The following is an 11,674-nucleotide window of genomic DNA, read 5'->3' on the forward strand; positions in this document are numbered from 1 at the left end:
TTCTCAACCACACATGGTGTTCAGCCCCACCTTGGGCACAGAGCAACAGAACAATGGAGTTGGTCACCTGTGGACTGACATCTCTGAAACTGAGAGCCCCCAAATAAATGTTTTCACCTCTAACTGTGACTGTTGCAAACTGAGGCTTCATACGACCAAGAAATCCTTGGCGCGGGTAAGAGGAAGCTGGTAACGCCTACAGTCATCCACCAATCAGATATTGGGTGCCACTAAGAAGTCTGAGGCACTGCTTGGCTAGTACTGGTTTCCTTCCACTAAGTTCTGACCCAAAAATGCAACCTTGGGAGGCACTTCAAATCTCAAGAATAACTAGCTGGATTTAACTTCTTACTCTTACAAAAAAAAAAAAAAATTCTTTCACCAGAACTTGCTCAGAAAAAGAAAATTTCAAAGCACGACTAAGAAATCACAGTCAAGGAATAAACAGGAACATGTTCCACTTAATTCCTTCACATTCAAGGCTACACTCGACCTGTACCAGGTGGAAAATTCTGAGACAAGGCTAAGTTGGACTTCTTCCGCCTACCCACACTAGCCTGGATGAAGAAATCTCAGATATGGCCAAACTGAGTCCTGGTACACTTAAGTACTGGTAGCACTCATCTTCAGGCTAAACCGTGCCTTCCACAGCAAACCTAAGTGCAAAGACTGCTAGACATGCAAATCAGTAAGGAATCTTCCCAAATTGGTGATCTGTGCCTGGTCCTAACACCAGAAATAGTAAGATTGATACCCTCCTCCAGGGAGACTTTTGACAGAATCAAAATTACTGAGTGTGAAATGCAATGAAACACCATCCTTAAAAAACAAAGGAAGGAGTGAGAATAGAAATAAAATGAACTGGGACTGGAAAAAAAATGACAAAAATATACAAAATACATAAATACATGCTAAGAGCCACAGCCAAGTAATATGATGCATGGCACTTTTGGTTGTAAGGTGATGCCAGCTAGCCATTGAGATGATATGGTTATGTTAAGATTTGCATTCATATGGATATTGGACTCCTGCTGTTCACCTCGGCCTGCTACAGGACTCCTGGAGAGTTCCCATTGGTTGGGGATGTACAGTAGGAGGGAATTCCGGGGCAGGAAGTTGTTCTGGGGTTCCGGTAGAAGACCCACCGAGTGTGTGGACCGGCTTCTTCCCGGACATGTACGGGGTATTGGCGGCATTTTCAAAAATAAAGTTTTGTTCCTGCTTGAGTGGCTCCTGATTCTGTGCCCAGCCAGACTGCGGCAAATACATGTAAGCCGAATCAGTATTTAAAAACGAGTTCAAGCCGGGCATGGTGGAGCACGCCTACTGTAACCTTGGCAACTCGGAAAGCTGGGACAGGAGGATCACAAGTTCGAGGCCAGCCTCAGCAACTTAGTGAGCCCCAAGTTTCCCAAGCAACTGAGCGAGAGGCTGTCTAAATAAATAAATAAATAAATATTTTAATAACCACGTTGTAAAAACGAAAGGGATATGAAATTAAATGGGAAAAGCCACGGCATATTTATATTGCAAATCGCACTAAGTAACAAAACTTAATGAGTATTAAAGATTAAGAAACCAATTCACTCTTTAAATCTACAAAATTCTGAGAGTGATTCTAAAATCGTATGTACATGTCGTTTCTAAAAGTTGAAATGGATAAAAGCCTAAAGTTATTGAAGGGAATGTGTAATAAGACGAATACAAATGTTTGAAACAGAAGAAAATGGCAAGTAATAGGCAACCTGAAACACTACAGAGAATCATCAGGAGAAAGAGAATTTTTAAAAATTGACAAGGAACAACTAAAGGCAAATCTTAGTGTGTGTTAATGTCCTATGTGAAGCCGTTTTGTGAACAAGAGTCTTCTCACAGAGTAAGACCAGGGAGGCTCCTTCTCTTGATCTAAGGCTGCCTAGCTGCCAGAGAAGGATGGGCAGCACCCCCATGGCGTTAAGAACACGCAGGAGGGCTGGGGATGTGGCTCAAGCGGTAGCGCGCTCGCCTGGCATGTGTGCAGCCCGGGTTCGATCCTCAGCACCACATACCAACAAAGATGTTGTGTCTGCCGAGAACTAAAAAATAAATATTAAAAATTCTCTCTCTCTCTCCTCTCTCACTCTCTCTCTTAAAAAAAAAAAAAAACTAACAAACACCCAGGAATCCACACCAGGAGGCCTGAGGAAATCAGATGCGGGTTCCACCAGTTGGAGGAGACAAGTCCGGGACACTCGGAGAGACACTGGTCCGCAGAGGTCTCGGTGTCCAGCGGCTGGTCACTGGAGTAGGAGGGTGGGAGGCGGCGTCCTTTGCAGTGAAATCTGCTACATCCATGAGTGCGCTGGGCTCTTCCGCAGACTCCACGCCATCTGCCCCAGCCTCCAGTTTCTTGCGTCGCAGCTTCTAGACTTTGGTTGGTTCCCAGGAGCTCTGGACTCCCGCGGAATCCGTTTTGCAGGTGGACCCGGCGCCCCCGCCAACAGGACTAGAGAGCCGCTCCCAGTCGAAGTCGCAGTTGTCAACGGAGAACTCTCCTTGGACAAGGTAGCAAGGAAGAGGCCAATGCCCACCGGCTTCTAAGCTCAGCACCGCAAGAGACCGAGGGTCTGGCGCCACCTCCGCGGAATCCCAAGCGTGCTTCACAGTGCCCAGAAAATGCTGCTCCATTGAGAAACAGGACAGAAGCCTCTGCGCTGATGGAGAGATGAGGCAGAACCTCCGCACCATCGCCATCCCGAGTATTTATGGTTTTCCAGGCAGAGGGCGGGGACAAGCCAGCTAAAATGCAGTGATAGCAAACTCCTGGAACTCAGTAGGCGAAAACAATATGATAAAAATTTAGATCGCACATAAAACAGAAATGATTAGACGCGACGGGAGAACGTAGCTGAAGAACAAACCGAAATAAACGGAGCTGAAGGGGAACTGAACCTAAGAGATCCAGAGCCGGCTCCGCGGGCCGGCATCACTATAGTCTTTGCACAAATCGCCCCTTGCCGGTTTATGCGGTATCGCGCCAAAAGGCGTTTGCACCCGGCTGCTGTGCAGGTTCCGGCTCTCTTTGTACCACAGTGTTTCTCAGGGCGGCAAGGCTCATTGCCAGGAGACCTAGGGGCCAGGCAGCGATCGACGACCCTTGTAGGTTCAGTTCCCATTCAGCTCCGTTTATTTCGGTTTGTTATTCAGCTACAATTTCCTTTCGCGTTTAATCCTTTCGGTTTTAGGTAGGAGACACCACCCACCAGATAGCAAAGTAAATCCCATAGCCACGCCCCCAGGGAATCCCTTCTTCAGGCCACACCCCACCGGCCTCCAGTTATCAGTCAATCCCGTCAGGGATTCATTCACCCATTAAATCAAGGCTAATTTAGCCCAATCATTTCTCCTCCAAACTTTGCATTGTCTCACACGTGAGCTTTTGGGGCACACCACATCAAAACCGTAACAGGGGCTCCTGGAGGAACAAGTCAGAAGGCAGAAAGGTTTCCAGACTGCAGATGGTCATTGTGGACTATCCAGCTTCTGGTCAAGTAAGCCAATCTAATAAATCCCCCTTTTTAATCATACTTCCTGTTAATTCTGTTCCTCTGGAGAACCCTGACTAATACACCTTCCTGGTCACTGTTTCTGCTTCATCTCCCAAATTTTGGTACAATGTGATTTTCATTGTTATTCACATCTATGTATTTTCTATTTGGTCTTGTGCTTTTTTCCTTGATCAGAAAATTGTTTGAAATGCTTTTTTGCTTTCTACAAATTTGTGAATTTTCATTTCCCCTTTTTTTGTTATTGATTTCTAGCTTCATTCCATTGGGTGTTTAGAAGACACTGACAACGATCTTTAAAATATTTTTTAAAAATCTCCATTATGGATCATGAATACCTGTCATGGGGGATTATAACCACACCTACTCCAAAGAGCCCCAAGTCCTCCTCTTATATTGGTGACTCATTTTTCAAGATATGAATTGGACAGAATGGGGTATGAGGTAATCTATCAATCAGTTTCCAGCACAGATCTGAAACCCAAAACTCATTTTCCATTTTTAAATTACTTTTTGGAAGTATTCCCACTCACAAGTATTGTACCATGCAGGCAGAGTTCAGGTAGGAAAAGGGTTACAACCAAACCATGTTGTGAGAATCTAGGTATTGTGCTGAGAACCCTGCTAAAGCCAGAAGAAAAATGTCTATTTTTCAGTGACTTGTATGGAGCAAGACTGCCTCCCAATTACAGAAACTAACAGATGCTAGTTTTTTGTTGTTGTTGTTGTTGCTGTTAATCTCATTAACTGAGCTTTGTGATGGGATTTCCTTTGGGATTGAAGCCAACACCACCCACCTTCCCAGTCTGTAGTTAGAAAGTCCCTGGAGGCCAGAGGGGTTTAAGAATACCCAAACTGCTGCCTGCTAAGTCCCACATACTTGGTGATGCCTGGTCTGAGGCCCACAAAGCCATGGAGCAGTGTTTTCCCTGCTGTGTGCCACAGGCTCGGAATTCTGCAAACCAGGCGCCAGGGTTGGAGAGGCCTGAGCTCAATATATCCTGGTCCCTTGCTGCTGCCCTTCTACACCCACTCACCAGATATCTCCTATGACTGCCAAGACTTCCACTGCAACCTGCATTCCACACCTGAGGGCGTCTTTCCTGGCATGGGTTAGGAAAAGGTGATTTTCCCAGAGCACACAGCACGTTGCACCAGGACACAGAGCCTCCTGTCCTGGACCGGGCATCTGTAATCCAGAAGATGGCCCAGGGGCCCCCAGAAAAGTTGTGGGTCTCAAAGGTGCCCCTCCATCCATCGCTCATTGTCATGTTCCCAGTGCACAGGTGAGGGATATCTGGAGCCAAAGACCATTGGTGGTGGTGACCCTTGTAAGAGGCCTCTTCCTCCTGTCCCTGCCAGCTGCCAGGGGACAAGCCAAGGTAGTTGGGAGTGGATTTGGACCTTCTGAGCAGGACTCCCCGAGGCTGCTTGAATCTGCCACCTTTGAGACCCAGGAGGGCTGAGAGTTCCCCTGCAACTCTTGTTTGGAGGAATGTTTTGGAAGGGATCACCTACAAAGGAGTGCTTGTGTGTTTGCTAGTCCACCATGGAGGCCTCTCAGCTTTTGTGCATTTCTTTTTGTTTTCTCAATAAAATTGTGCCAAAATGTGAAATTCTTTGTTTTATAGTACTCCTGCTGGGAATGTTGGGGAACAAGGAGGCTCACACTGCTAGGTGGTGAGAGACCATGTCCAGATCCAAGAGGGTCAAGGTTGGATCTAAAGGGGTTCTCCCTCATTGTTCTTGCTTTGCTTATTGGCAGGGTGGCTTGGTGGCTTTTCTGGGTATAGGTGTGGTAGACAGGTAACTAGTATACTAGGGGTTCCACATGCTGTTTCTCCAAGCAGATACACAGGAGTCTTGAGCACCCAGCTTGAGAAATGATCTTCCTGTGCCACCCTGTCCTCTGTTTCCTCCAAGTCTATCTCAGGGGTGCTCCTGCCATATTGCAGGATTTAATCTCAGTCATAGTTATAGATTTGCTCTGGTTTTCTTGTTGATTCAGCCTTGGTAGGCATTGTTAACTTTAGCATTCATCCAACTTGATAAGCTTAAAAGTTGCCAATGATTAAGAGGCTTCTGGGTGTGTCAATGAGGAGGTGTTTAGGAATTATTGGCATGTGGGATAGCCAACTGAAGTGGAGACCCTCCCTAGTGTGGTCAGCATCATCCAATAGGATGGTGGCTTGGATGGAATTAAAAGGGGGAAGAACAAGGAAGCTGCAGCAGATGCAAGTGCAATTCTTCTAGAACAGGTTCTTGATTGCTGCTGCCATCACGTGAGGATATCAGACTCTTGTTGTTTCACTCCTCCAAAGTGGACTGTGCCAGTGATTATCCAGAGAGTTTCAGGAAGTCATTTGTTTCAGACTAGAAGAGCACTATTTATTTCTCTTGTTTTTGGGGCTTCAGCCACTTTTGCAGCTACTGGTTCCTCCAGCTCTACAGCTTACAAATGGCCATTGGGGACTACTCAGCTTCTGGTCAAGTAAGCCAATCTAATCAATCTCCTTTTTATAATCATACTTCCTGTTGATTCTGTTCCTCTAGAGAACACTGACTAATACACCATCCTTGTCACTGTTCCTACTTCATCCCATAAATTCTGGTACAGTGTGTTGTCATTGTTATTTATATCTATGTATTTTCTTCTATCCTTTGTGCTTTTTTCTTTGATCAAAAAATTGTTTAAATTGTTTTTTGATCTCTACCAATTAGTGAATTTTCATTTCCCCTTTTTATTTTGTGCCGGTTTTCTGTTCTTGCGACTAAAAGGCTCAGGGGTCACTCCAGGTAAACTGGGCTGACTGAGCTGCACAAAACAACCACACAAGAGACAAATACCTTTTTCATTGGGGTCGCTCTGAGGGCTCCTCTGACTTTAAAGGTCTGCAGGAAGAGACACACACACACACACACACACACACACACACACACACACGCTGACCCCTTTTATTGAGGAGAAGCTATTCAAGTGAGGCAAGGGGTCAGGTTTCAGGGGGCTGAGTCTATCTTCATGATATCCACTGTCAGCAGGTCGACTGACATCTGGGTAGGCTACACCTGAGGGCGCAGTAAGAGAAGGGGACTCACACAAGGTACTTCCATGGAAGATTCTATCCTAAACAAGGCAAGGGGTTATATTACAAAGGAATAGGTGAGTGTAGCTCCACCCATGGGGCTGTAGCAAGACACACCCATGCATGAGACACTGTCCCTCGGACCCAAGAAGGGTGGGGAAAGCTCTGCCACATTTCTGTGACTGAGCGCCTCAGCACCCAGCTGCGGAGTGTGACTCAGTCATGTGCAAGGTTGGTCTCCCACAATTATGGATTTCTAGATTCCTCCTACTAGGTATTTAGAAGACACTGACAGCTATCTTTAATATATTTTTAAAAAAATTTCCACTATGAATTATGTGAAGCAGTGTAGGAGGTGGTGGCTGCTGTGGGCTCCGGCCTCGGGGCACAGGCACTCGCGCAGGGGTGGGGGTGGGGTTGGGTTGGGGTTGGGGGGGGTTGGGGTGTAACTCAGGTCTAGGTTCTGGTGCTGTGCGAGTTCTCCCCATCTAAAAGTTGGATTAATTGGTTGCCCACAGGATTGACTTGGCTTCTACTTCTTGTTAAGAAAATATATCTCCCTTGTTTTATCAGGTGTGTGTGGTTTCAGCGCAGCATGGCTGAGGTCATCCGTTTGCAAGGTCTCCCAATTGTGGCAGGGACCATGGACATTCGCCACTTCTTCTCTGGATTGACCATCCCTGATGGGGGCGTGCATATTGTAGGGGGTGAACTGGATGAGGCTTTCATCGTTTTTGCCACTGATGAAGAGGCAAGGCTTGGTATGATGTGCACAGGTGGTACAATTAAAGGGTCAAAAGTAACACTATTGTTGAGTAGTAAAACAGAAATGCAGAATATGATTGAACTGAGTCGTAGGCGGTTTGAAACTGCCAACCTAGATATACCACCAGCAAATGCTAGTAGATCAGGACCACCACCTAGCTCAGGAATGAGTGGCAGGGTAAACTTGCCTACAACAGTACCCAACTTTAATAATCCTTCACCAAGTGTAGTTACTGCTACCACTTCTGTTCATGAAAGCAACAAAAACATACAGACATTTTCCACAGCCAGTGTAGAAACTGCTCCTCCAAGTATGGGGGCTTCTTTTGGGAGCCCAACATTCAGCTCGACCATTCCAAGTACAGCCTCTCCAATGAACACAGTCCCACCACCACCTATTCCTCCAATCCCAGCAATGCCATCTTTGCCACCAATGCCATCCATTCCCCCAATACCAGTTCCTCCTCCAGTACCTACATTGCCCCCTTTGCCTCCTGTGCCCCCAATTCCACCAGTCCCTTCTCTGCCACCCATGACCCCACTGCCACCCATGTCAAGCATGCCACCCTTGAACCTGCCACCCATGGCACCTTTACCTGCTGGAATGAATGGCTCTGGAGCACCTATAAATCTGAACAATAACCTGAACCCTATGTTTTTGGGTCCTTTGAATCCTGTTAACCCTATCCAGATGAACTCTCAAAGCAGCATGAAGCCTCTTCCCATCAACCCTGATGATGTGTATGTCAGTGTACATGGAATGCCCTTTTCTGCAATGGAAAATGATGTCAAAGAATTTTTCCATGGGCTTTGTGTTGATGTGGTGCATTTGTTGAAAGATCATGTAGGCCGAAATAATGAGAATGGATTGGTTAAGTTTCTCTCCCCTCAAGATACATTTGAAGCTTTGAAACAAAACAGAATGCTGATGATTCAACGCTATATGGAAGTTAGCCCTGCCACAGAGAGACAGTGGGTAGCTGCTGGAGGACATATCACTTTTAAGCAAAGTATGGGACCTTCTGGACAAACCCATCCCCCTCCTCCGACACTGCCCAGGTCAAAATTGCCCAGTGGGCAGAAAAGGTCAAGGTCAAGATCACCAAATGAGGCTGGTTTTTGTGTTTACTTAAAAGGGCTGCCATTTGAAGCAGAAAACAAACATGTCATTGATTTTTTTAAAAAGTTGGATATTGTGGAAGATAGTATTTATATAGCTTATGGACCCAATGGGAAAGCAACTGGTAAAGGCTTCATAGAGTTTAGGAATGAGGCTGACTATAAGGCTGCTGTGTCACCATAAACAATACATGGGCAATCGCTTTATTCAAGTTCATACAATTACTAAGAAAGGTATGCTAGAAAAGATAGATACAATTCGAAAAAGACTCCAGAACTTCAGCTATGACCAGAGAGAAATGATGTTAAGTCTAGACGGGGATGTCAACTCTGCCAAAGTCTGTGCCCACATAACAAATATTCCATTCAGCATTACCAAGATGGATGTTCTGCAGTTCCTGGAAGGAATCCCAGTGGATGAAAATGCAGTACATGTTCTTGTTGATAACAATGGGCAAGGTCTAGGACAAGCATTGGTACAGTTTAAAAATGAAGAAGATGCATGTAAGTCTGAACACTTACACCGTAAAAAAATTAATGGGAGAAAAGCATTTGTTAATGTAGTTACCCTAGAAGATATGAGGGAGATTGAGAAAAATTCCCCTGCCCAAGGAAAAAAGGGCCTAAAGATGCCTGTCCCGGGTAATCCTGCAGTACCAGGAATGCCCAGTGCAGGAATGCCCACTGCAGGCATGCCCACTGCTGGTATGCCTGCTGTGGGAATATCTGGTGCTGGCATGCCGGCTGCAGGCATGCCTTCTGTGGGAATGCCCTCTGCAGGAATGCCTGCTTTGGAAATGCCTGGTGCTGGCATACCTGGAGGACTGCCTGGTGCGGGCCTGCCTGCTGCAGGAATGCCTGGTGAAGGAATGCCCAGTGCCGGAGGTGAAGAACATGCTTTCCTGACAGTAGGATCAAAGGAGGCCAACAATGGACCTCCATTCAACTTCCCTGATAATTTTGGTGGATTAAAAGCCTTTGGGCCACCACTGCCTCCTCCAGGATTAGGAGGGGCCTTTGGTGATGCTAGGCCTGGTATGCCTTCAGTTGGAAACAGTGGTTTGCCTGGTCTAGGATTGGAAGTTCCTGGTTTTGGAGGTGGACTGAATACTTTAAGTGGGCCATTGGGATTTGGAGGGGCCCCTCAGAATTTTGGAAATGGTCCTGGTAGCTTAGGTGGCCCCCCTGGCTTTGGCAGTGGCCCTCCTGGTCGTGGAAGTGCCCCTGGGCATTTGAGTGGACTGCAAGCCTTTGGCCCTGGCCCTGGCCCAATCCATATTGGTGGTCCACCTGGCTTTGGATCTAGTTCTGGGAAACCAGGACCTACAGTAATTAAAGTGCAGAACATGCCCTTCACTGTGACTACTGATGAGATTTTAGATTTCTTTTATGGCTATCAAGTAATCCCAGACTCAGTGTGCTTAAAATACAATGAAAAAGGTATGCCCAAAAGTGAAGCCATGGTGGCCTTTGAATCTCGAGATGAAGCCACAGCTGCTGTCATTGACTTAAATGACAGGCCAATAGGCTCAAGAATATTAGGATAGCCATTCACATCAGTTCTTTATAGGGTAGACCTTCATATTGGTGTGTTCAATGCATCCAGATTGTTTTCCTAGTATTTTCAGGTTAGAACCTATGGATTGTTTCAATTGCATATAGATTGGTTTCCATAACAAAGCATTGGTTGACTGTTTACAGCTCACTACTAGGATAAACATTGCTGTATGTTACAGTAAAACTATCTGGAGAGAACACAAAAATGATTTTGGCATACTATTAGAGAAATCATTTGTAAAACTCAATGACCACATAAAGTTTATCAAGGTGCCGCAGTCCGGCTGCAGCAAAATAACCAGGGGGTGACGAGGAACTTGTGTACATTGATACAGTAGGAATGGGAGCCGTTCATTGTAGGACTGGAGGGGTATTTATACATTCCACACAGCTTATCTTAATTAACATAAACTAGATACAGCAGTCAACGAATAAGGAATCTCCACACTTAATGGCTCTCTGGCGTTACTTCACAAACCACTCCCTCTGGCATTTTGCCAGGCACCATCTTGACTTGTTTACAGACTCTAACATCAAGGAGTCTAGATTGGTTTTGTTTTATAATATATGAGATGAAGAAAACAGAAATGTCAGTAGAGCTCATTGAGGGTGCTCCTGCCAGCTGCTAAAATATAGAAGTTGGCTACTCTTGGAATTTAGTTTAAAGCTAGACAGATGTGCTTTGTTATAGGGTCAAAGCTTTGTCTAAAGTTTTCATTTTCTTTTAAAATTGAATAAAATCTCTGTATACAGATTCATTATATGTACCTTTATTGCTTCTTTGAGGATTCTTGCTGTATGGACAGTCCTGCTTCAGATGTTGCTGCTTTGCTTGCCTAATTGACTCATTTGTAAATGAGCGGAATTGTTTTGTTGTTTTTTTTCTTTAAATATGAAACTCCACAATTGGTTTGTGCTATAACCCTGAACTTTGATTTCTAATGACACACTTAAAACTGTGTGAAATAAAACTTTTGCCATAAAAATAAACTATGGAGTCCTCTACCTACCAGAGCCTTTTTGGTTTAACTGTCAAATTTTAGTTTAGTAAGTTTAAAAATTGTTTATGTTGTTTGGGTGGCATTGAAACCAGAAAATACTTTTAGTAACCAGTGTTTAAGATGATTGTTCTAGCAATTGCCTTTTGTCCCAGCTTCAGTGAAATTTTTGCCTGTAAGTATACAAAGAGGGATCTATTCATAAGAAAGAGCATTATATTAATCTAGTCTTTTAAAACTGAAGTTGAAATTGTTAGTAGTACCATTATAGAATAAAAGATTCATAAGCTGGTCCATAGGTTGATATGTGTTTAATCCTGTTAACTTAGAGGCTTTTTGGTATAGTTGTTTAATCAGGAGTCTTGTTCTCAAAAATTCTTTATGCAGAGTAAAAGTCTAGCTGCCAGATAGGAGCAAATTAAGATTCCTTGCCCTTTTATATTTGTTTCTTGGGCATTCAGGACACAGTGGTAGTAGGACCACATAGGTTCTGGTTGGTATGTGTCCTTGTCATAAAAATATTTACCTTGCAATGTCCTGCTCACTGCCACATAGGCTCTATTTTGGGCTTTCCCCCCCTTAGTTTAAATTCTCTAAAGATATGTCA

At 44.9% G+C, this 11,674-nt stretch overlaps 1 protein-coding gene across 1 annotated transcript; it reads left to right on the plus strand.

Moving 5' to 3' along the window:
- Positions 1-7,223: 7,223 nt before the first annotated feature.
- On the plus strand, positions 7,224-10,059 carry LOC308643456 (RNA-binding protein 12-like; the record flags this gene model as incomplete). The annotated part of the gene is given in 3 exon segments (XM_081283291.1): positions 7,224-8,680; positions 8,682-9,181; positions 9,365-10,059. Coding segments are annotated over 3 exon segments (2,652 nt in total).
- Positions 10,060-11,674: the final 1,615 nt, after the last annotated feature.

Source organism: Spermophilus citellus (assembly GCF_964194105.1).
Source record: "Spermophilus citellus genome assembly, chromosome: 3".
NCBI classification, from domain to species: domain Eukaryota; kingdom Metazoa; phylum Chordata; class Mammalia; order Rodentia; family Sciuridae; genus Spermophilus; species Spermophilus citellus.